The sequence below is a fragment of the Chiloscyllium plagiosum genome, chromosome 19 (assembly GCF_004010195.1).
Source record: "Chiloscyllium plagiosum isolate BGI_BamShark_2017 chromosome 19, ASM401019v2, whole genome shotgun sequence".
Taxonomy (NCBI): Eukaryota; Metazoa; Chordata; class Chondrichthyes; order Orectolobiformes; family Hemiscylliidae; genus Chiloscyllium; species Chiloscyllium plagiosum.
Window position 1 is genome coordinate 7,823,503 of NC_057728.1, and position 23,806 is coordinate 7,847,308.

Consider the following 23,806-nt stretch of genomic DNA (forward strand, 5'->3'; position numbering starts at 1 on the left):
CAATGTGCTATACAGCAACAATATAACATCCTAACTCCTATACTCAATACTCTGACTAATGAAAGCAATTGAGCCAAATGCCTCCTTCACCACCCTGTCTACCTGAGACTCCACTTTCAAGGAACTACGCTTCTGCACCCCTAGGTGTCTCTGTTTGGCAACAGTCCCAGGGCCATACCATTAATGGAATAGAATAAAAATTTACTGTCACATATTCAACTTTTCACTGTATTTTTCACAGAGAAGTACAAATCTCCCCATCATGGCATCCTGCCCTGATTTGCCTGACCAAAATGCAACACCTTACATTTATCTAAATTAAATTCCACCTGTCCCTCCTCGTCCCATTGGCCCATCCGATCAAAGTCCCGTTGCACTCAGAGATCATCTTCAGTTCCCACGACACCACCAATTTCAGAGTCACTTGCAAACTTACAAACCATACCTCCTATATTCATATCCAAATCATTGATACAATTGACAAAAAGCAGTAGAACATAGAACAGGCAGTAAGTGAGCAATAGCGGACGCAGTGATGCCATTGGAAGGTGAAGACACTGAAGAGGGTAGTAGTGACGGATAGGAGAAAGGGAGGTCCATTGTAGACCAGAGTTGAATGAATAGGCAGTGCATATTGAACAAGTTTTCAGAGGCAAAGTGGGATGGACAAGGCTGCAGAAGGTCAAGGAGCCCAATGGAATGAGGCATTTCACAATTAAGGGTGCAGATGAAAATTGCCTCCTCCTCTCTGTTCCATCAGTGTCATAGAGTGTGGTGTTGGAAAAGCACAGCCGGTCAGGCAGCATCCGAGGAGCAGGAAAATTGACATTTCAGACATAAGCCCTTCATCAGGAATGGGGTCTTATGCCGGAAACATCGATTCTCCTGCTTCTCGGATGCTGCCTGACCTGCTGTGCCTTTCCAGCACCACACTCTCACTTCCTCCTGTTCCATCAGTGTGCCTCAATGTTTAAACTGACATCCTTCATGTAATGGTGCCGGTGTCTGTCACTCTGTAGAATCATCCCATGATCTTCCTAAGATTATTGATACTGGACTGAAGCTCAAATTTGAATGTTTGCAGTTAAAATTATATATATTGCAAGACACTATCAGAACTAAGGTGAGCAATTGTTTAATAGCACTTATAAGAAGAATAGAAAATAGGATTTCATTGTGGAGATCTTTGAAGTGAAAAACAATCTAGTTTGGCTAATTTGCTTTACAATTTCTCCTCATTTACAAAAAGGGAATTTAATGCTGTGTTGTACTTCATTTAACATGAGAGCTATTCAGATCATTTCCTGAGGTATAGGAGTGTGATGCACGATTCTGTGATGGATGGTTTTAATTATTTACAAGCTAACTAAGTGAACAGCTTTTCTTTCATCTTAAATGCAATATGTCTGGCAATTAAAGCGGGGCTGTGTGTGTGTCTCAGAGCAGCTGTTCAGAAGCAGGAAGGGCTGGGTGCAGTCCTTGTAAAGATATGTGTGGCTTTTTTTTTAAACAGACATTATAGCAAGTGACAGAATGTCTGTAACTGTGTGGAATAATGCGCTTCAGGCTTGTTAGGAAACTGATTTTGCTTTATTCATCAAAGAGAGCTGTAATAAACCATAGTGCAGTGCCATCCCTCCATTGATGGGCAGTGTCACAACAGCTTTATTCAATATTTAACCCGTGCTGTTCTTGGACTGTCTGACGGCACAGAGCAAATGGAGCTCAGTGTGCCTATGAGTTGAGGCACAGAGATAACGTTACGTTGGTTGCTGTCCATGATTAGCTGGATGATGGAGAGGCAGACCCTGTTAACACACATTTAGTATAGAACAATGACATGCAAAATAACTGCAGAACAAAAACAAAAACATTTTCTGTTGTCATCCAATTCTTGTTTTTAAAAAAAAGCATAAGGTTTTTTTGTGGGATCAGTTAAGTTTCAAACTTGCCTTAACCAGAAAGTAATCTATTTCTCTTCAGTTTCTTCCATTGACGTGAGATTTGATTTCTAAAATACAAAAGAGATTTCTTTCAAAGTAACCGTTAGTCGACCAACCTACTTTTTGTTAATTAACCTTGAGTAGGAATCGAACTGTATCCAAAACAATTGGCATGTGTTATACAGTAAGTGTATGGTGGCAATTTTCTTCATACTTACATATTTACAAGCATTTGTGTTTTTTCTCCCCCCTTTTTCTATAAATCTGTTCTGTTTACCCTCTGATTTGCTGATTCTGGGGATTAAAGCAAAAATTCTGGATGAACGTAAGTTGGTGTTCTGCAAGATGTTTGGCGAAAGCCCCAAAGTGTGTTCCTTTTGGTTTGAAGTATTGTAGTTGTTTGCCGTTCTTAATGCCTGAGTCAGCCTTGCCCGAGGTCGTCACTGCATGTGCATTGCTCCTTGTTTTTTTTTGCTGTGACTGTGTGATAATAGTGTGTCGCAAACAATTCACTGCTTGTGTTGTTGAATCGTGTTGGGACATCCGCTGGGATCTGGTTCAACCAATGACTGCTTGCCTGGTCAAGCTAGAATCTAGCAAGGCGCTCCAGCAGTATTGGAGTCCAATGGAATTGTGGGGGGTTGCCATTCCCCTGTTACTGTTTCCCTGATGGTTGCTGCCTGCCCTGTTTTCTAAGCCATGGGCACCATTTTTGTTTTTGACCACCCACTGATGAAAAGAGATTTGGAATCAAAATCCATTTTAATCACACGGCTATTGTTTCTGAAGAATCATTGGAGGGGACTGGGGCTCTTCCTTCCCTCTGTCACTTTCCAGACCAGCCTGGGGGCTTGGTAACCCCTGTGAAATTGAGCAGACTTCTGAGGTATATGCAGGGAAGCAGAGAGACATGGGCTGAGCCTACGGAACAAGCTGGTGAGAAGCTGAACTTTTGCTCAGAGTCTCCTCAGCAGCACCGAACCTGCGTGAAGCTTGAAGGATTCTTATTGATGTGGCAAGCTGGCATGAACAATGTTTTGGAGTGTTGTTTTCAGAACTGCTGTAATGTCCCGTTAATGGTTGAATATTGTTTTAATTCGTGGTTTCTCAGTTCTTTACTTCTTTTCCCCATCCAGTGCCGCAACCCCCTACAATCACCCACCAGTCTCCAAAGGATTACATAATCGATCCAAGGGATAACATACTGATCCAGTGTGAGGCAAAAGGGAAGCCAGCTCCCAGGTTTGTATTGCTCATCAGGATCACCAGCTATCTCAAAGGGGAGCCACAGATGCAGAAATCAGAATGTGAGGGGTTATAGGAGCTGACAAACACAGAACGAGTGTCACGTTGTTTCTTGACGTCTCTCTCCTGTTCAGATTTCACCAATCCTCCCTCTCTCAGATTTGCTTGCTCCTTCTCTTACATCCATTTCTTTGAATGTTCCTCCTAAATTTGCCGTGGCCAATATTACCCCCACCCACCCCTGAATCAGACACAAATGAAGTGGTTAGTCTTCACCCCATTGCCCATTGGTGCGATTCTGCCTCGTGAAAAGTGGTTGGCATGTTCGGTCACATTGGTTTATTCTGAAGTGCGTTGCGTGTGAGGGGGGAAAGCAAAGAACTACGGATGCTGGAAATCAGAAAACATATCAGAAATAGCTGGAAAAATACAGCATCTGAGGAGAGAAAGTAGAGTTAATGTTTCTAGTCCAGTGACTCTTGCTGAAGGCACATTATGTATGAGGAGTTGTGAGATGTTCTGAACAATTTAGTAAGATCCGAGATAAATTATAGGCCTTGAGATTAAAGCACCATCCTCAACATTGTTTGTCCCTCTCTATTTTGAACCCATTGAAATCAACCCTCACTACATCATCAGTCATTGCAGCTTTTTGTTGCTTTGGACCTTCCAACTATGGAATGTTAATAAACTAGACCAAACCCCCTCAAGCCCAGACCCTAACATTTCCTTATTTAAAAGGCAAGTGCTAGGGGTTGCATTCTGGGTGCAACTTGTTTGGTCAAACACTTGGGTTTAAAGCAAAGCACACTTTATTCAAGCACTGTCATTAAAATGCAACAAGAGAAAGAAGAAATTGGAATAGCTTAACTCTATTGGAGAACTGAACAGAATGATAAACTATTTAACTATGAAACAGTGACTGTTCCAATATAGCAACATCCCAGAAATGCACCTCTGGACATGGCAAATTCAGTGAAATAGATGGTCTCACAGTCAATTCTTGCAGCAGAAAGAGAATCCCAGCTGTTAGTTGTAACACAGAGGAAAAACAGCTTCCACATCCATGTTCAAGACATCTGATACTGAAAAACTGAAATTTAAAATCCTGTTTCTGGGGTAGCTTGATTCCACCCATTCAGGCTGCTTCTGTTGTTCCAACTTTTTGAAAAAGCAAATCTAAAGGCCTCATAAGCTCTTTACTTTATTGGACTCAAATAGACAACTCATTGCCTCTATCTTAATACCTCTGTTCAAAAAAAAGAACAGTGCAAAGTGCACCTCTTAAGGCCATTCTACTGTCAGAGGAATGCCTTTCCCTCCATCACGTTTATACCAGCTCTTGATTATTTTGGAAAGTGTTTAAATTAACTTGGCAGGAACCAAGTAAGAATAGTACAGGTGACTATTCCAGTTTGCAAAATACAGCTGGCAAATAGCAAGTTAACAAGTGAAGTCAGAGTAAGGGAGAAAGAAATAATGTCTAAAACAAAGGTAGTGTGCATGAAATATAGTAAATAAGGTTGTGATGATGATAAAGACCTAGCTGAAGGAAGGGCAAAAATAAAATAACAATACCTATTGCTGGAGAAACTCAGCAGGTCTGACTCTATGTTCTGACGAGGGGTCACTGGGTCACTCAAATGTTAACTCTACTTCACTCTTCGCAGATGCTGTCATATCTGCTGAGTTTCTCTAGCAATTTCATTTATTGTTCAAGGGAGGGCAAGACTGTGAAATATTCTTGGGTAGAAGTTGTTTGAGAAAGAATAGGAAGGAAATCAGGAGGGGTAACAATATTGGTGAAGGAGGGCATGGCAGTGCGTGAAAATGAGGATGTCTCAGAGTCAATTTGATTAGAAGTAAGGAATAAAAAGAATACAGCGGTGTACAATGGTTCAGTGTAGTCTACAGCTCACCAACCAGTGGAAAAGATTTAGAGAAAAAATATCTGCAAGGAAATATTTGAGAAATGCCAACGTTATTGATTACTAATGACAGATGCCTGGAATACTGATAGTGTAAGGGCCAGTGAGGGGAAAATGATCCTAGATTGTAATCGGGACAGCTTCCTACAGTAGGATATGTCCAGTCCAACAATAAAGGACTTGGTCCTTGGAAATAAGGTGGACCAAGTATATCAAGTGCATTTAGGAGACAGTGATCACTCCATCATTAGGTTCAGGATGGTGACGGGGAATGATGTCCAACAATTCAGAGTAAGAAAAATCAGTTGGCAGAATGCTGACCTCAGTGAGGCAAGAACAGAGCTGAGCAGGTTCGATCAGAAGAGGTTGGCAGAAAGATGAGTCTGGGCTGCCTTTGAAGAGCATGTCGTTCGGGTACAGTCAAAGTATATTCCCTCAAATGGGAAAGGGAGGGCCAATAAATCCAGAGTTCCCTGGATGACAAAGGAGGTAATAATTAACATTGGATAGAAAAACTGTGCTCTTACAGGTGAAAAGCAGAAAATACATTGGAGAGCCAAAGACTACCATAAAGGGGAGGCAAAAAAGTAGATTAGAGAATCAATGATGAATTATAAACTGAGAGTGGCAGCTAACATAAAGGCGCATTGGTTAGACCACTCTTTGGAATATTGTGTGCAATTCTGGAATCCTTCCTATCAGAAAGATGTTGTGAAACTTGAAAGGGTTCAGAAAAGATTTACAAGGATTTTGCCAGGGTTGGAGGATTTGAGACTCTGAATAGGCTGGGGCTGTTTTCCCTGGAGTGTCAGAGGCTGAGGAGTGACCATATAGAGGTTTATAAAATCACAAGGGGCATGGAAAGGATATGCAGACAAGGTCTTTTCCCTGGGGTGGAGGAGTCCAGAACTAGAGGGCATAGACTTGGAGTGAGGGGGATAGATTTACAAGGGACTTAAAGGAAATCTTTTTCACGCGAAGCATTGTGGGTATAAGCAATGAGCTGCCAGAGGAAATGGTGGAGTTTGGTACAATTACAGCATTTAAAAAGCATTTGGTTGGGTATTTGAATAGGAAGGGTTTAGAGGGATGTGGGCCAAGTGCTGGCAAATGGGACTCAATTCGGTTAGGATATCTGGTCGGCATGGATGAGTTGGACCAAAGACTCTGTTTCCATTCTGTACACCTCTATGACTCTGTGAAGGCAATCTCAAAGTCTTCTCCAAGCAGGTAAATCATACAAGAGTGATTAAAGGAGGAGTAAGGCCAATGAGAGACACAAGTGGGATTTAAACATGGAGACGGGAGCATGGTTGAGGTGTTAAATGAATGCTTTATAAATGCGGGGGATCCTGCTCAGGTCATGGTGACAGAGTAGAAAATCCGATCACTAGAAGAGTTCACACTTAATAAAGAAGAAGTCTTAGACAGATTCTTGTGCTTAAAATTAACAAGAAACCAGGGCCAGGCGAGATGCATCGAAGGGGTTTGAAGGAAGTGAGGGTACAAATTGCAGGGGCACTGGCCACAATTTTTGTCTTCCCTGGACTTGGGCGAGGTATCAGAAGACTGGAGAATTGCAAGCTTTGTGGCTGTGTTCGAGAAACGTTGTGAGGATTAACCCAGATATTACAGACCAGTCAGTCTAACTTAAGTTGCCAGGATGCCTCTCAAAACAATTGTTCAGTATAGAATAAGTAGTCACATGGTTTAAAAAAAGGTTGGATTGATTATAAGGAGTTAGCATTGATTGTACAAGGGGAACTTGTGTTTAACTAACTTGCTGGAGGTTTTGAAGAGATGATGGACTCGATGAACATAATGCCATTGAAGTGATATACCAGGATTTCCACAAAGTGTTGCCTCATCGAGCCCAGTATGAAAGTAGTTTCAAATTTGTTGAGGGAGAGAAGACAAATGAATGATCAATTCATATTTTTTAGATTGGACGAAATTATGCATTGGAGGTCCCCAGGGATTGGTATTGGGGGACACTTACTTTTCCTGATAGGTGCTAATGATCTGGCTGTTGGTGTGCGAGGTACAGTTTTGGAGAGGACAAGAAATTTGGAAGAATTGTAAACCGTGAAGAGGCAAGTGCAAAAGTCCAAAAAGGCATGGACCAGTTGGTTGAGTTGGCAGATACGTGGTAGATGAGTTTCAGTGTAAAGAGGTGTAAGCTGATACACTTTGGAAGGAAGAACATTGGAAAGTCAATAAGAATAGGGGCTAAAATTCCAAAGGGGGTGCAGGAGTAGGAGGACCTGGGTGCAGATGTGCACAGATCATTGAAGGTGGCAGGCCAGCTGTAAAGGGCAGGTAATAAAGCCTACAGTGTCCTTTTTTTAGATTAGATTACATTACAGTGTGGAAATAGGCCCTTCGGCCCAACAAGTCCACACCGACCCGCCGAAGCGCAACCCACCCATACTCCTACATTTACCTCTTACCTAACACTACGGGCAATTTAGCATGGCCAATTCACCTGACCTGCACATCTTTGGACTGTGGGAGGAAACCGGAGCACCCGGAGGAAACCCACGCAGAGAATGTGCAAACTCCACACAGTCAGTCGCCTGAGGCGGGAATTGAACCCAGGTCTCCGGCGCTGTGAGGCAGCAGTGCTAACCACTGTGCCACCGTGCCGCCCACCGTGTCTTTGGCTTTATTATGGGAGACGGAGCATAGGAGGACAAGGAGATAAGTTGAACTTGTACAAGACACTCAGAGTCATAGAGATGTTCAACATGGGAACGGGCCCTTTGGTCCATCTCCTAAATATCCTAAATTAATCTGGTTACATTTGCCAGCACTTGGCCCATATCCCTCTAAACCCTTCCTATTCAGATACCTGTCCAAATGTCTTTTAAGTGTTGTAATTATACCAGCCTCCACCACCTCCCCTGGCAGCACATTCCATACATCCACTTGTGTGAAGAAATTGCCCCTTAGGTCCCTTTTAAATATTTCCCCTCACCTTAAACGCATGTCCTCTCGTTTTATACTTCTCTAACCTGGGGAAAAGACCTTGTCCATTCACCTATCCATGCCCCTCATGATTTTATAAACTTCGAGAAGGTCACCTCTCAGCCTCAGCCCCAGCCTATTCAGCCCCTCCCTATAGCTCATACTCTCAAACCCTGGCATCATCCTTGCAAACCTGCCTGAAACCTTTCAGGTTTCACAATATCCTGTTGCAGGGAGAACAGAATTGAATGCAGTATTGCAAAAGGGGCCCCACCAATGTCCTGTACAGCCGTAACAAGATGTCTCAACTCAATGCACAGACCAATAAAAGCAGTGCTCGAACACAGCTGTTGTGTTCTTTTGTGGGTGCCATGTTATTGAAAAGATGGGAATGCATTGCTGGGAGTACAACAGCAATTTCCAAGAATGGCTCCAGGAACTTCAGAAATGAGGATAGATTGAAGCAGTTCAGGCTGTTCTCCTTGGAGAGGAGGAGGAGGGGGTTGAGAGAAAGTTTGATAGAGGTCTCAAACATCATGGGCAGGTTGGACAGAGGAGATGGTGAGAAGCCATTCATGCTCATTAAAGGAACGAGAACAAGAAGGCATAGATTTAAAGTGATGTGCAAAACCAGCAAGGGTGATAAGAGAAAAAGAAATGTTCTTCACACAGCGAGCAGCTTGGGTGCGAAATGCACAAGCTGGGAAAATGCTGAAGGCAGATTGGACTGAGGCAGGATCAATTCTTGAGGAGATTGAATGATACAAGTAGTGTGCAAGGCTATGGGAGGATAAGGTGGGAGATTGGCAATAGGTAATGGTGCTCATTTAAAGAGCCAGTGGAGGAACAAAGAGCCAGTAACCACCACCTACATTGTAACAATTTTAAGGTTTTCTGATTTCCCCCATTATGTTTTTCTTTACCATTGTGCTCTATGTTATCAGTCAGGGCTTGGTTTTTATTTTGTTTTAACATAAGTCGAGTTGACTGCTTTCAGGTCTCTTGCAGTACCCGTCATTGTGATGCGTATGTGACCTGGTTTTATTGTTCCGCAATTCCTGTCCTAGATTTGCAATTAGTGCAGTTATGACTGGATGTATTTTTCCCCCGAGGTAACCAATGAATGAATTCTGGTATTTTGTGACCTTGTTAAATATTGCATGTCGCCATTTCTTTGTATTGCAAGAGGTCAAAGTAGAAGGATCCTGGCCTTTTCCTTTCCCATTATTGTGTTTTCCAGTCTTTGGCATACAAATTGTGCCCAAGGTCGGTTCTGTTAGTTAGGATGTTATCTGAGTTTAAACTCATCATGAATTAGGCATTCATTCTGGGTACCTACCTTGTTGTCTGGCCTGTGCACAATGGGCTGAATGGCATCCATCTGCACCGTAATAATTCTGTGACACTGTTACTTAAGAATCAGGACCCAGATGTTCTTGAGGTTGGTCAAGGCAATAATTTAATGAAGACAATAGGACCACTTTCTCCTGTCTCAGACCAAAGACCACCCTGTCTCCCACAGTGACAGCTTGGCTTTGGTTCTGAAAGTTTGGAGTGGGGCATGACCCTACAGCCTTCTGATTCAAAGTGAATATGTTCAGTACTTCACCCGTTCTCTTATGTTCTAAGAAAAATGAGGGCAAAGAACTTTGCACTACATGGTGTAAATTATATATAAATTTCCTCCGGGAATCTTGCAAATTGAAGATCTGCTGTTGTTTTTAATTGCACGGCACCTTTCTGTAGGTTTTCCTGGACCCGCAATGGAACCCATTTTAACCTGGACAAAGACCCGCGAGTGACAATGAAGCCAAACTCAGGGACGCTGCTCATTAACATTGTGGGTGGCGGGAAAGCGGAAACTTACGAAGGAGAGTATCAATGTACAGCAAGAAACGATCGCGGCACAGCCCTGTCCAACAAGATTATCATCCGCCAGTCCAGTGAGTAAATGTGTTGTTTAATTATTACTGTGACTTTGATCCATGTATTTGATTACCTCTCAGAGACAGTAAGGAGCTGATATCCACACTAAAAATTGTTGTGCCGAACAGCAGTGATTATACACTGACCAGCAAAACTATCTGACTTTGCCATGTTCCATACCTTCTGTTAAGAAAGATGGCGTTTTGCTATATTGGCGTACACTGCATTCATCAAATATTCATGGGCAATCTAATGTTCATGCCTATGAGATGCAGTTGCTAGTAGATTAAAAACTCGGGCTTCTTTCTAGTATAAAACCTTCTTTTAATTGTTTTGATGTGATTGAGTCATTCAAAATCTTGAGGAGGTGTCCACCCTTTCAGATTCCCTTTGGCCCTGGAGCGTGCTGAGAGGAGGTTCATGAGCATTGTTCCAGGAATGAAAAGCTTAACATACGAGAAATGTTTGAGGACACTGGGTCTGTACTCCTTGGAGTTTAGAAGGATGGGGGGGGGAGGGAATCTAATTGAAGCATGCAGAATACTGAATGGCCTGGACAGAGTAAATGTCGGGAAGTTGTTTACATTGGTAGGAGAGACTAGACCCCGAGGGCACAGCCTTAGAGTAAAGGGAAGACCTTTTAGAACGTAGATAAGGAAAAACCTTTTCAGCCAGAGAGTGGCGAATCTGTGGCATTCACTGCCACACAAGGCTGTGGAGGTCAGGTCATTGAGTCTCTTTAAGACTGAGATAGATAGGTTGATTGTCAAGGGGATCAAGGGTTACTGGGAGAATGGGGTTGAGAAACTTTGGAGACTCAATGGGCTGAATGGCCTAATTTCTGCTCCTACGTCTTATGGAATAGTGAATCTTCCACCAGGCAACATGTCATTTTTATTGAGGAGACCTTTGCACCCAAAGGGAACATTAGGTGAAATAAAAAGGTCTGTGTGTGAGATGCATTAGATGAGATGCTGATCTTTTAGTTGCTGGCCTGATGCTGGGTATCTGCCTCAGGGTTGATTGGCACGAATGTGGATGTGTTGCACTCAGTTGACTGCGAAGAGATAATTACATTGTCAAACAACAAATGCAGCATGTTTTTAATGGTGGAGCTGAAGCTTTGTTTACCAGTTGTGTGCTTTCCTTCTAATGTTCGGTGTGTTAGAATCAAAGAACAGGATGCTAGGGTGTAAATTATGACTCTCCACCACTACTAGGCTGGCTTGTTGAAAGGTAAGTATAAATTGTGGATAAGGTGTCTTCACTATGTCCCCAATACTGTGCTTGTATCAAGTGAGAGTTCAGCCCACAGTGAAATATCAATAGCCCTGCCTGATGTGCAGACACATTGTGGCCGCTAAGTCTCAAAGAGTATTTTTGGTTGCAAGGCAGCTTAAGGAGGAGTGGATTTGGAGGCCGTGATCTTTGCCTGCAGTGATATACTTGCTTGCTATTCATGAAGTTTGTGGAAAGTGATGGTTTGGGACTTGTCTCAGCCCTTGTTTTCAATGATGTGGAGATGCCAGTTGGACTGGGTTGGACAAGGTGAAAAATCATTCGATACCGGGTTATAGTCTGACAGGATTATTTGAAAACACTGACTTTCACGACGTTACTCCTTCATCCTGATGAAGGAGCAGTGCTCCAAAAGCTAGTGTTTGCAAATAAGCCTGTTGGACTATAGCCCGGTACTGTGTGATTTTTCACCTTGTTTTCAAATCCATTGTTGCATTGTAGTTTTTGGAAGCAGAGTGAAGTTGCCTATAAATCAGTGCATGTTGGGGAGATTGCGGGTTCAGTCTTACTCTGGACACTGGAACATAGTCAATCTGCACTGACCGAGCTGCGGGAGTGCTGCACTTGCTAGAGGTGCACACGTTAAACTGGGGGTTTGGGCCCACCCAAGTGAATCTAATGGATCTCTCCAGATTGTTTGAAAGGGAGTAATGGAAATATCCTAGAGTCCTCGTCAAGATTTATCCTTATGCCACACAAAACAGAATTATCTGGCCTTTTACTTTCTTTTTGCTTGTGTGATTTAGCTGGATGCATTTTTTTCACCTTATAATTATGGCTTCCACTGTCCCATTGGCAGAGATTCCAGACCATACAGACACCGTACTTTTATAGCAGTTAGATGGCATCAAGGTGAGTGATATTCAGGTATAAAGGTACCCGACCCACCTCAGCCACTCTCTGTGTGGCATGGGGCTAGTAGAGTGTTTTCAGTCAGTCTATTGTGTATAAATAATTCTTTTATTCACCCGTGAGATTTAGGTGTCACTGGATGGATGATCATTCATTGTCCATTCTTAAATGCCAAGAGGGTAGTTAAGAGTTGACCACGTTGTTGTGGGGGCTGGAGTCATACGTCAGCCAGACCAGATAAGAATCCCTACAGTGTGAAAACAGGCCATTTGGCTCTTTTGGGTCCACACCAGCCCTCCAAAGAACAGCCTGCCCCCCTGTAACCCTGCATTTCCCATGGCTCTTCCACCTAACCTGCACATCTTTGGACTGTGGGAGGGAACTGGAGCACCCGGAGGAAACCCACACAGACATGGGGAGAACATGCAAATTCCCCACAGACAGTCGCCCGAGGCTGGAATCGAACCTGGGTCCTTGGTGCTGTGAGGCAACAGTGCTAGCCACTGTGCCATCTGAATGGCAGACTTGCTTTTTTAATGGGCATTAGTGAACCGTATGGGTTTTTAACAACAATTGACAAAGGTTACATGGCTGCCGTTGGTCTAACATTTTAATTCAGATTTTCTTTTGAGTTCAAATCTCACCATCTGCCACAATGGTATTAGGTTCCAGGTTACTAGTTACTGTACAGCAACTAATTCATACATGAATTAGATGATTAGATTCCTTACAGTGTGGAAACAGGTCCTTCGGCCCAGCAAGTCCACACCGACCCTTCGAAGAGTAACCCACCCAGATCCATTCCTTAAGTTTACCCCGACTAATGCACCTAACAGTATGGGCAATTTAGCATGGCCAATTCACCTGACCAGCACATCTTTGGATTGTGGGAGGAAACCGGAGTACCCGGAGGAAACCCACACAGACATGGGAAGGATGTGCAAACTCCACACAGTCGCCCGAGGCTGGAATCGAAGTCGGGTCCCTGGCGCTGTGAGGCAGCAGTGCTAACCACTGAGCCACCGTGCTGTTCCCTAAAATATGTGTATAAGCCTATGATATCAGAGCCTTGTAAGTGTTGTAAATTAACTCCAAGACATCGGTCTCAACAAAAACTGTTGATCGATGGAACATAATATGGAGAAATGGAAGCTAATGTTTTCTTGGCAGCAAGAATAGAGGAGCTGAAGATTATTTAAGTAGGCCACTTTTGGAATACTGTGTTCAATTCTGGTCTCCTTCCTATTGGAAGAATGTTTGTGAAACTTGAAGGGCTTCAGAAAAGATTTACAAAGATGTTGCCAGGGTTGGAGGATTTGAGCTACAGGGAGAGGCTGAACAGGCTGGGGCTGTTTTCCTGGAGCGTTGGAGTGACCTTATAGAGGTTTATAAAATCATGAGGGGCATGGATAGGATAAATAGACAAAGTCTTTTCCCTGGGGTCGGGGAGTCCAGAACTAGAGGGAATAGGTTTAGGGTGAGGGGAAAGATATAAGAGACCTAAGGGGCAATGTTTTCATGCAGAGGGTGGTGTGTGTATGGAATGAGCTGCCAGAGGATGTGGTGGAGGCTGGTACAATTGCAACATTTAAGAGGCATTTGGATGGTTAATGAATAGGAAGGGTTTGGAGGGATATGGGCTGGTTGCTGGCAAGTGGGACTAGATTGGGTTGGAATATCTGGTTGGCATGGACGAGCTGGACCGAAGGGTCTGTCTCCGTGTTGTACATCTGTGTGACTCTAGAGAATGGTTGCACTGCTGCCTCACAGCGCCAGAGACCTGGGTTCAATTCCCGCCTCAGGCGACTGAGTGTGTGGAGTTTGCACATTCTCCCCGTGTCTGCGTGGGTTTCCTCCGGGTGCTCCGGTTTCCTCCCACAGTCCAAAGATGTGCAGGTCAGGTGAATTGGCCATGCTAAAATTGCCCGTAGTGTTAGGTAAGGGGTAGATGTAGGGGTATGGGTGGGTTGCGCTTCGGCGGGGCGGTGTAGACTTGTTGGGCCGAAGGGCCTGTTTCCACACTGTAATGTAATGTAAAAAGAACTGCCGAGCGCAGAGATTTGGGAATCCTCGTGCATGGATCACTGAAAGCTTGCATCCCAGTTCAATGGTAATGCAGAAGGTAAATGGAATATTGGCCTTTATTTCAAAGGGAATGGAATACAAAAGTAAGGAGGTTTTGCTTAAACTAAACAATGCATCAATGAGACCACAGTTTGAATACTATGAACAGTTTGGGGTCTGTTATCTAAGGGAAAATATGCTGGCATTAGTGGCAACCGAGAAAAGGTTTATGATGGCACAGCTGTACCTCACATAACAGATTTGGTGGGAGTAGGAGACAGTGAGGTCTGCAGATGCTGGAGATCAGAGTCGAGAGTGTGTTGCTGGAAAAGCACAGGAGTAGGAGAATCGACGTTTCGGTGATTCCTGCTGCTCAGATATGGTGGGACTGTCTTATGAGTATATGTTGAATAGACTGGGCCTTGTTCTTGGAACATACAAGAACGAGGGGTGACCTTATTCAAAGATAAAAGATTTCTGATAGATACAGAGAGGTTGCTTCCTCTTGTGAGAGAGTCCAGGATCAGCGGGCATAGTCTCATTTAAGACAGAAGTGAGGAGGAATTTCTTGTGTCACAGGGTACTGGAACTGTGGAATTCTTTAACACTCAAGGGCATGACCTGATTGGACCAAAGGGTCTGTTTCTGTGCTGTATGACTTTGATTGTGTTGAGGTTGAGGTAGGTTTTTAATCAGTAAGGGAATGAAGGGTTTTGGGCAAAAGTCAGGAAAGTAGTGTTGAGGATTATCAGATCAGCCGGAATCTCTTTGAGTAGCGGAGCAGAACTGACCGGATTATGGACTTAGAAACCAATTCTCTGTGATATATGTTATGCTGACTAACAGATAAAAGCCACAAAGCATGTTAGCTTGCAGATGGAGGTAACAACTACGTAGAGGCACAACCCACCACCTTGTGCTGTAGTCTGTATGAGATTGCTGCTGTGATCTGACTTTATGTGTCTATCCTGAGGTGACAGCTTCCATTGTTTAGACTGCTTGATGTGGTGCTTCCTGACTTGCTCAGTGAGGAAAGCTGTAGCCAGGTCTCTGAGAAACCCCATTGAGGAATCATGACTGAACAATCCTGGAACGTGGCTATACCCCATTTTCAGATAAACGGGGCAGCCTCGATGCATGACTGAAATAGCAAACAGTAAACTCCAATTAAATCACAGCACTAACAGCAAGAATGAATTTCTGTGTGAGATTTGGGAATGTTTCAAATGACCCATTCGGTGAGCCAGCACTGAGAGAGAACAATTCAAGAAAAACTCCACTGATTCGAGAACCTTATTAATAAAGATAGGAATTTATTTAACATAGCTCTGTAATGAACCATTGTTCTTATTCTGAGACTGACACTCTGTCTGACCTGTCAGTTGGCATGACACTACTTTAGAGGAGGGTAGGGGAGTTTTCCCTTACCGATATTTATACCCAATCAGCATCACCAAAGCAACTTATCTGGTCGTTTTCACATTGCTGTTTGTGGAATCTTGCTGTGCATAAATTGGCTACGTTCAGTGGCACCCGCATTTCTTATGTCAAGCACTTTATTCTTGAGATTGTAAAGTGCGACCACATAAATACAAATCTTTTTTCGCTTTAACCTTATTTGTTAATTTGTTCCATGTAATATCGAATTTGATTTTGTTAATTATCTCATTTCTTTCTTTTCTGACCAAAGACCTGTTTTTAGTCATCAAATTCATCCTCCTGGAAGGTAACTGTGTGGCTGATAGTTGGCTTCAACCTTGCATGAATTAATTCCTATGTTTTCTTCCTGATACCTGTATCCTTTGACGTCCACATTTCCAACGGCACCATCTACTACAGCTCTGGGGGCACTGGGACGGATGGTCACCAGCAGAGCTCAATGGGTAACAAGAAAATGTGCCATTTGAAGAACCCGTTTAGTATTGCTCTCCCCGTGACACACACAGTGCCTCCCGCTGGTGTGTCCTGAGTGAGTCTGGTCCTCAATGTGTTGGAATGAATAACTTGAATCTCTGTTTCCATTGCATGGGGACCAAAAGAATTCTGAATGAGTCGGGAAGGGTGGGAACAGTAGCAAATTCCCCTGTTACAAGCAGAAACACCGTTCACTTCTCAGGACTTTGTAGATTCCGGATTGCTGTACTAACCTATCATTGACCTGCACTGGTTTTCCTTGAGCAGCCTTACCACTGTCTGTCGCAAGTAATCTGACTTCCCTTGGAAATCTAATGCCTGCCCTGTTAATGTTGTGGTTGGATAAGTCTACGTGGAGATGCCGGAGGTGCCAGTAAACGAATAGTGTGTTTGTTACCCTCCGCTATTGTAACAGAGGTTTCTGAATGTAAACAGGGTAACTGCTCTGCTATAGTGCACAGAGGGATATAGTAGGGTGATGTTGAGTGTTTGTTTGCTGAATCTTCCCAAAGTTAATTCCAGACGATCATGTTACCTCCCATTGTTGCCGCCTGTACCATTTTGTTAAAACTGGTGTCTGCTGCTCCCATTTCCAGGGTCCCCCATGTGGGCTAAAGAGAAGATTGACGTGATTGAAGTCCGTGAGGGGGCTTCGCTTGTCCTCCCCTGCAACCCACCATCTGGCCTTCCACCTCCAATCATCTTCTGGATGGATAACTGTAAGTACAGAGCGGATCTCTCAGGTTTGTATGTGCAGTACCGAATCGTCTGGCCATTGGGAGCTGACTGGAGCGATGGGCCAACTCTTGAGTGCTGCCCAGCCTCAAGTGGCACAAAGCAGACGAGTGTGAGTGGGATTGGGATCCAGTCATGCTGAGACTTTCTGCAGAATGTCCTAATTTAGCAGGTTGTCCTACTGATAGACCCTTGTGCCCAGGGACAGCAGGCTCTGCCAGGATTGCAGATACAGACATGTCGGAGCTGACTCTCCGAAACGGTTGTTCTCTGATCCAATCAGAAGGAGCAGTGTAAAAGCCACTTATCTCTTCAAATCGCTTGCGTGACTCTTTGCAATCACATGGGGAAACACAGCGACCACTGACTTCAGTCAGGTCAAGTGGCTGATGCGAAGTACTGTTGACTTGCTAATTGATCATGATCTTGAATGTCAGTCCACAAAAGGATTAAATATAATTTCAGCGAAGATTTCCAAGAGGCCTCTCTTTAAACATCACGTTGACTTTTAACTCTCTCTTAATGCTGAGAGCTCATGTTGAAGCAGCTTTTTTGATGTCGGGTGGAGTGTGGAGATTTTAAGGTCAAGTGGGGGTTGCGATGCTGGTGCTGAGGGGTCATGGGAGGTGAAAGGTGAGAATAAATTTGGCATAGCTTACCTTCCACATGGAAGGACAAGAGAAATAATGTGGGACGTTTGAGCAGTGAGCCGGAATGTTAGCACAGTGCCTAACCTCAGGAGAGACTGATTCTCAGACAGTGAGAGGAAATCTCTTAGGAGAGAATCTTGTTGAAGAGCTTGTAGATCAGGATTCTATGCCCTCCCCATGCCCTGTGGCTATTCATCTCTCTCTCTGAAGGCATGGGTGCCATTGAGTGCAGCTCAACCACCCAATATCCACCTCCAGGGTACCTCAAAGTAAAGGGCTAACTGCATCAGAGGGAAGTGATAGAGAGTGACCATGTTCTGCCATTTTGGTAGCTGTAAGACGACGAAACTTAAGTGATGGATCAAGTCAGACCTGAGGGGTGATGTAATCATAGAGTCATTGAGATGTACAGCACGGAAACAGATCCTTCGGTCCAACTCGTCCATGCCAACCAAATTCCCAACCCAATCTTTTCTAAAAGGTTAATGTCTTGACCTGAAAATAAGAGTTGGCATTGTGTTCCTTATGGTTCTCTCGAGCAAACTTGTGGCAGGGGTTTTGACTTCTGTCAAGTTAGTGTTTACCACACCTAAAGAAAAAGATTATGTTTGAGCTGATAACAGTCCACACCCGCAATATTTACCGACCTCTCTCCTGGACCCAACCATAGCACCGTGGTCAGGACTCATACAGTCATACACCGAACCATTGCACATTTGCTGTTTCTCATCGGTGGAGATGCTCCATGCCCAAAATTGGAAACCAACCAAACTGTATGACCCCAGCTGTCAGCATTGAGAAAGGAAGGAAAAATGGTGTGGCAATGGCACCGTGGAAATCTGCAGGGAGGTCAGCAATTCTGGCAAGAATTCCCATTGGATTCTGTCCGCCTTGCTGTGGTCAACAGGTTCTGACTCAATCCTCGCACGGGGGAATTTCAAAAATTTGTTCTCAAGACTTGGGCATTACTGGCAAGACCAGCATTTGTTGGCCATATCTAAGTGACCTAGAGAAGGTGTCTATGAACTGCTACAGCCCATTGGGATTTGGTTGCAGCTTACTAGGCCATTTCCAGAAGGAGTCAAGAGTTATGGAGATCAAATCCCAGGTGAGGATTGCAGATTTGGTTCAGGTTTGTTTGATGAATAGCAGTTTTATGGTCACAAGACTGGCTTTGATAAAGAGAATTAGTGCCCTTTCTTTAGCAGTGTCAAGGAGGAGGGGAAGATAGGGTTTGAACTGAAGTCAGTGGAGCATGGCCGGAGCTCTGGCTTACTGCTCCAATAACTCTATCACTGAAGCCACCTATTAGGATGGTGCTGAGCTGGTTTCCCACTGCTCTCCTTGTGTTTTGCTTCTTGGGAGTACCCTCTCTTAGGCTGCTGGAAGCAAAGCTAAAGAGTGCCCCCCCAGAATGTTACAGATGGAAGGTCTCCCCTGCCCACCCCTTGCTGATATCCCCATCCTCTCACACTGCTGCTGTCAGCTGTGGCTCAGTGGGCAGCATTCCTAGTCACTGAGTACAGAGGTTTTGGGTTCAGACCCCACTCCAGAACTTAAGCACGCCCCTCATTATAGTGACGCTCCCAGTGCAGTACTGAGGGAATGCTGCACTATCTAAGTTGCTGTGTATTAGATAAGACATTAAACTGATGTCCTGCCCTGGCGGGTGTGAAAAGACTGTTTTGAAGAAAAGAGAGAGCTCTGACATCCTGGCCCATTATTGATGCCTTTAATTAAATCACCGAGTAGCAGATTCTCTGGTGTTATCTCCTTGTTGCTTGCTGAGCAGAAAATGGCAACTGTCTTTCCTGCTTACAAAATGGCCACTCTTCATAGGGAGTGCACTTTGGAAAGTCCTGTGGTCATGTAAGGTACCTTATCAATGTAAGTCTTTCCTCACCCTGGTGCTGTTAGGAGCTTGACACAGCCCTTCAATACTATCCCTATATTCGTGGCCATTCCTTCCAGAAGCCAGACCCTGCAGTTGTTGGATTCTAGATCAGAGTGGTGCTGGAAAAGCACAGCAGCTTAGGCAGCGTACGAGAAGCAGGAAAATCAACGTCATGGGCTCCGAAATGTTGATTTTCCTGCTTCTCACATGCTGCCTGACCTGCTGTGCTTTTCCAGCACCACTCTGATCTAAACTCTGGTTTCCAGCATCTGCAGATCTCACTTTTGCCTAGTTGTTGGATTCTAGCCTGGAGTGGGATTTCAACCATTTACCTTCTGATTCCTGTGGTGCAGAGGGAACATTTATCATTAAGCCAAAGGCTCTCTTTGCTTCAGATGATTGATTTTCTAGACCGAGACCTGCCTGTGTTTTCAGCCATCATTCCAGCTTTGATCGAGAGCAGGGACGGGGTGATACTGTGACAGCCCACATTTTCTGCGTGAGAGGGAATCACAGCCACTCAGAGCGGCAGAACCTGTTGAGGCAATGAATATATGAATTTATAGATAACTGAAGGACAGCCTGGGATTCTACCCTGGGACGGCACGGTAGCTCAGTGGTTAGCACTGCTGCCTCACAGCACCAGGGACCTGGGTTCGATTCCAGCCTCAGGCCACTGTCTGTGTAGAGTTTGCACGTTCTCCCTGTATCTATGTGGGTTTGCTCTGGTTTCATCCCACAGTCCAAGGAGGTGCAGGTTAAGTGTATTGGCCATGCTAAATTGCCCATAGTGTTCAGGGGTGTGTAGGTTGGGTGCATTAGTCAGGGGTAAATATAGGGTAGGGTAAATGGATCTAGGTGGGTTACTCTTTGGAGGGTCGATGTGGACTTGTTGGGCCGACGGGCCTGTTTCCACACTGTACGGATCCTATTCTGTTTTTCCAGGTGTGCTGTGAAGTGATTCATAATGTAACAGTCCAGACGGTGGGATATGGAAGTGGAAATGTGCCAGCATGCTCACTTTCCATATGGTTAAATTTTTACCCTTGGTGTGCTTTTCTTTCTTTCACTCTTTCTCTCTCTCTCTCTCTCTCTGTCTGTAGTGATGCAAAGGTTTGCACAAAACGAACGGGTGTCACAGGGTCTGAACGGAGATCTGTATTTTTCAAACGTGCTGCCGGAGGACACCCGGGGGGACTACATCTGCTACGCCAGGTTCAACCACACTCAGACCATTCAGCAGAAGCAGCCAATCTCTGTCAAGGTGTTGACGCGTAAGTACTGCCTGGTCTCTTTAACCACTCTGGGGGGCGACTGTGCATTACCCTTAACACCACGTACGTAGATGGTCCATCAAGACACACTTCCTGAGGGCTCCATGCTTTGCCCCAAGGCCTCTGTGAGCAGGTGGACGCTCCCTGTGGTGGTGTGTTTGACCTCCTCGGCAATGAAGGATTCCTGCTCCTGCCATTAAGTGCACACTCCCAGAGGTTTTTGTAGAAAGAGTGAGGAAGGAAAGGGGAAATCTTTGCTGAAATCTTCCTGACCCACCAATGTTCTGGCACTCCCCATCTCAGCTCATATGTGCGTGAATTGGTCAATCAGGTGAAGAGAGCTGCGGAATTTTACTCCATCATTTGGTATGCATTCCTTTATTGGTCAGAGCATTGAGTACAGGAGTTGGGAGGTCATGTTGCGGCTGTACAGGACATTGGTTAGGCCACAGTTGGAATATTGTGTACAATTCTGGTCTCCTTCCTATCAGAAAGATGTTGTGAAACTTGAAAGTGTTCAGATAAGATTTACAAGGATGTTGCCAGGGTTGGAGGATTTGAGCTATAGGGAGAGGTTGAATAGGCTGGGACTGTTTTCCCTGGAGTGTCGGAGGCTGAGGGGTGACCTTGTAGAGGTTTATAGAATCATGAGGGGCATGGATAGGATAAACAGACAAAGTCTTTTCCCTGGGGAGGGGAATCCAGAACGAGAGGGCATAGGTTTAGGGTGAGAGGGGAAAGATATAAAAGAGACCTAAGGGGCAACGTTTTCACGCAGAGGGTGGTACATGTATGGAATGAGCTGCCAGAGGAAGTGGTGGAGACTGGTACAATTGCAACAGTTAAGAGGCATCTGGATGGTATATGAGTAGGAAGGGTTTGGAGGGATATGGTCTGGGTGCTGGCAGGTGGGACTAGATTGGGCTGGGATACCTGGTTGGCATGGATGAGTTGGACCGAATGGTCTGTTTCCGTACATCTCTATGACTCTATAAGTCAAAATGAGTACCTTTTAGGAATCCATTGGGTATTGTGACACACATGGGGGGGGAGGTGGGGGTGGGGGGAGTTGTTTTGATGAAACCTGGGATTGAGACTGGGCTGATCGATCTCAGAAGGCAACACTGCTCAAGGTTTGAAACAGTGTCAGCCAACAGAAGATCCAGTCAGGATATCCCAGCTAATTTGCAGTCTGTGTTTGTGACTCGCAGCTTTACCGGATGGCCCTGGCAAGATCCTAGATCCTGTATGCCATTTCCCAACTCCGGATCTAGTGGGAACAGGTATTGGGAGTAAGTGCCATGGTCTGGAGCTCTCCCTGAGCTATGGTTAGTGTGCTGTAGCACGGGGGCAAATGGATTGGTGCCAGGTCTCATTGCAGATCCTGCACTCCTATTCATGCCTCGTGTACGGTGATTCTTGCTTAGGATGCCCGCACGTGTGGGATTAACATGCCAATCGGCACTCACTAGCTTCTCCTGTCATCAGAGGATGCCTAGTGAATGTGAACAAGAGCAAGTGTGACAGCAATTCCAGAGCGTGGCCCCTGCACACTCCTCCCATGTACATTGCAGATCCCACACTTTAATGCAGCCAGAGAGATGCTCCAAGTGACCCCATCACTGTCAGTTTGTTTTATGGAAACAAATGCTGCCTCCTAAGTATCATTGATGTGAAATAATGGAATTCAGTATTATGGGAATATTGAATGTGCTGCTACAAGACACCACACAATCCTTCTGTGCAATTGTGTATTGGTGTATTTGTCCCAGAGTTGTATTGGACATCATGAGAAGCAAAAGTGAAAGAAATTGAAAGAGTGCAGGAATGCATTAGGAGGAGTGCTCCGTGCCCTGTATAGTGGAAAAGGAGCCGGCTAAATGAAGGAGAAATGACGTGACTGAGGAATCACTGGGATATTGTGGATGGTGCAGTCCCTTCGGAATGCTTAATGTTTGGTGGGGGCTGTTTTGGAGGGGGAGCAGGGAAAGACGTGTTTGTTCGTGACGTCATCCTTGAGATGGAAGAAATGGCAGAATCTGTTAAATACAGAGGCTTCAGGAGAGGAAGCCCTGCCATGTTAGGAGAGGAAGGGAAAATGGCAAGAACTTTAGTATGTGTGAAATGGAGAGGCCCTGATAACAAGAGTGCATAGGAATCCTGAGGAAGGAAGAAGAGTTAGGAGAAGATCTGGTGTGGAAGGTAGTGTTGCTGATGTAACGTGACTGAAATGGAGCAAGTGGGAGGGTGGAATTGAGTTCGTCCAGGGAAAGGGGTGTGAGGAACACTCTCAGCTCTCAGTTATACTTGTCTGGCTCTCCAGCACCATGCTTATACTGTTCTGTCTATTTCAGTGGATGCCATCAATGAGACTTATGCAGGTTATTCGAATGGCACTGAACTGTATGGTGGTGAGTTATTGTGTGCCCCTGAGTGTGTATGTTTTAACACCCGTTAGACTTAACCATCTGGCTGTAGCTATTTACAGCTGCCGATCATAATCAATCCATCACTAAAATAAGTCTCGCGACCTCTTATAACACGTGCAGCGTCTAACTAACTTGATGACAATCTGCATAATAAAATTGATTCTAGGTGGGCTAACACAATAGGATCTGTCCACTGTCAATGTCGTGTCAGTACGTACACTAACGGAGCCTCTCTAACCTTCACGCGGCTTGCCTGGCTGGTGCTTGTGGTGACTGGGGAGGGTTGATGTTTCTCCTGAGTATCTCACTGTCAGACAGAGGTCCAGATGATAAACGCCGTTAGGGAGGAGACCCTCCCCCAACTCCTGATCCCTGAACAGCACTCATTCACAAGGTTGAGAATAAAGCTCTGTGGCGATGGTCTCTGCAGCCAAGTTATCTGTCGACGTTAATATTGACAATGGCCACGTTGACATGATAGCTGTGAGACTGTAGATGATTGTTCCAGTGCAGCAAATGTGTAATCATTAGTAACTATACAATCCCTATGGTGTGGAAGCAGGCTCATCATGTCCACAGGAGAAAGTGAGGACTGCACATGCTGGAGATCAGAGCTGAAAATGTGTTGCTGGAAAAGCACAGCAGGTCAGGCAGCATCCAAGGAGCAGGAGAATTGACGTTTCGGG

General features: G+C 44.8%; 1 protein-coding gene across 29 annotated transcripts in view; it reads left to right on the plus strand.

Moving 5' to 3' along the window:
* nrcama (neuronal cell adhesion molecule a) overlaps positions 1-23,806 on the plus strand; it is a 397,533-nt gene that overhangs the window by 284,219 nt on the left and 89,508 nt on the right. For 19 of the 29 annotated variants that reach the window (XM_043709025.1, XM_043709026.1, XM_043709019.1 and 16 more), the window contains 6 exons: positions 2,251-2,268; positions 3,080-3,185; positions 9,830-10,026; positions 16,735-16,857; positions 20,521-20,691; positions 23,046-23,102. In XM_043709025.1, coding sequence (XP_043564960.1) covers positions 2,251-2,268; positions 3,080-3,185; positions 9,830-10,026; positions 16,735-16,857; positions 20,521-20,691; positions 23,046-23,102 — 672 coding nt within the window. The remainder of the gene's footprint in view (positions 1-2,250; positions 2,269-3,079; positions 3,186-9,829; positions 10,027-16,734; positions 16,858-20,520; positions 20,692-23,045; positions 23,103-23,806) is intronic. The other 10 variants (XM_043709014.1, XM_043709037.1, XM_043709040.1 and 7 more) reach the window with 3 other exon arrangements.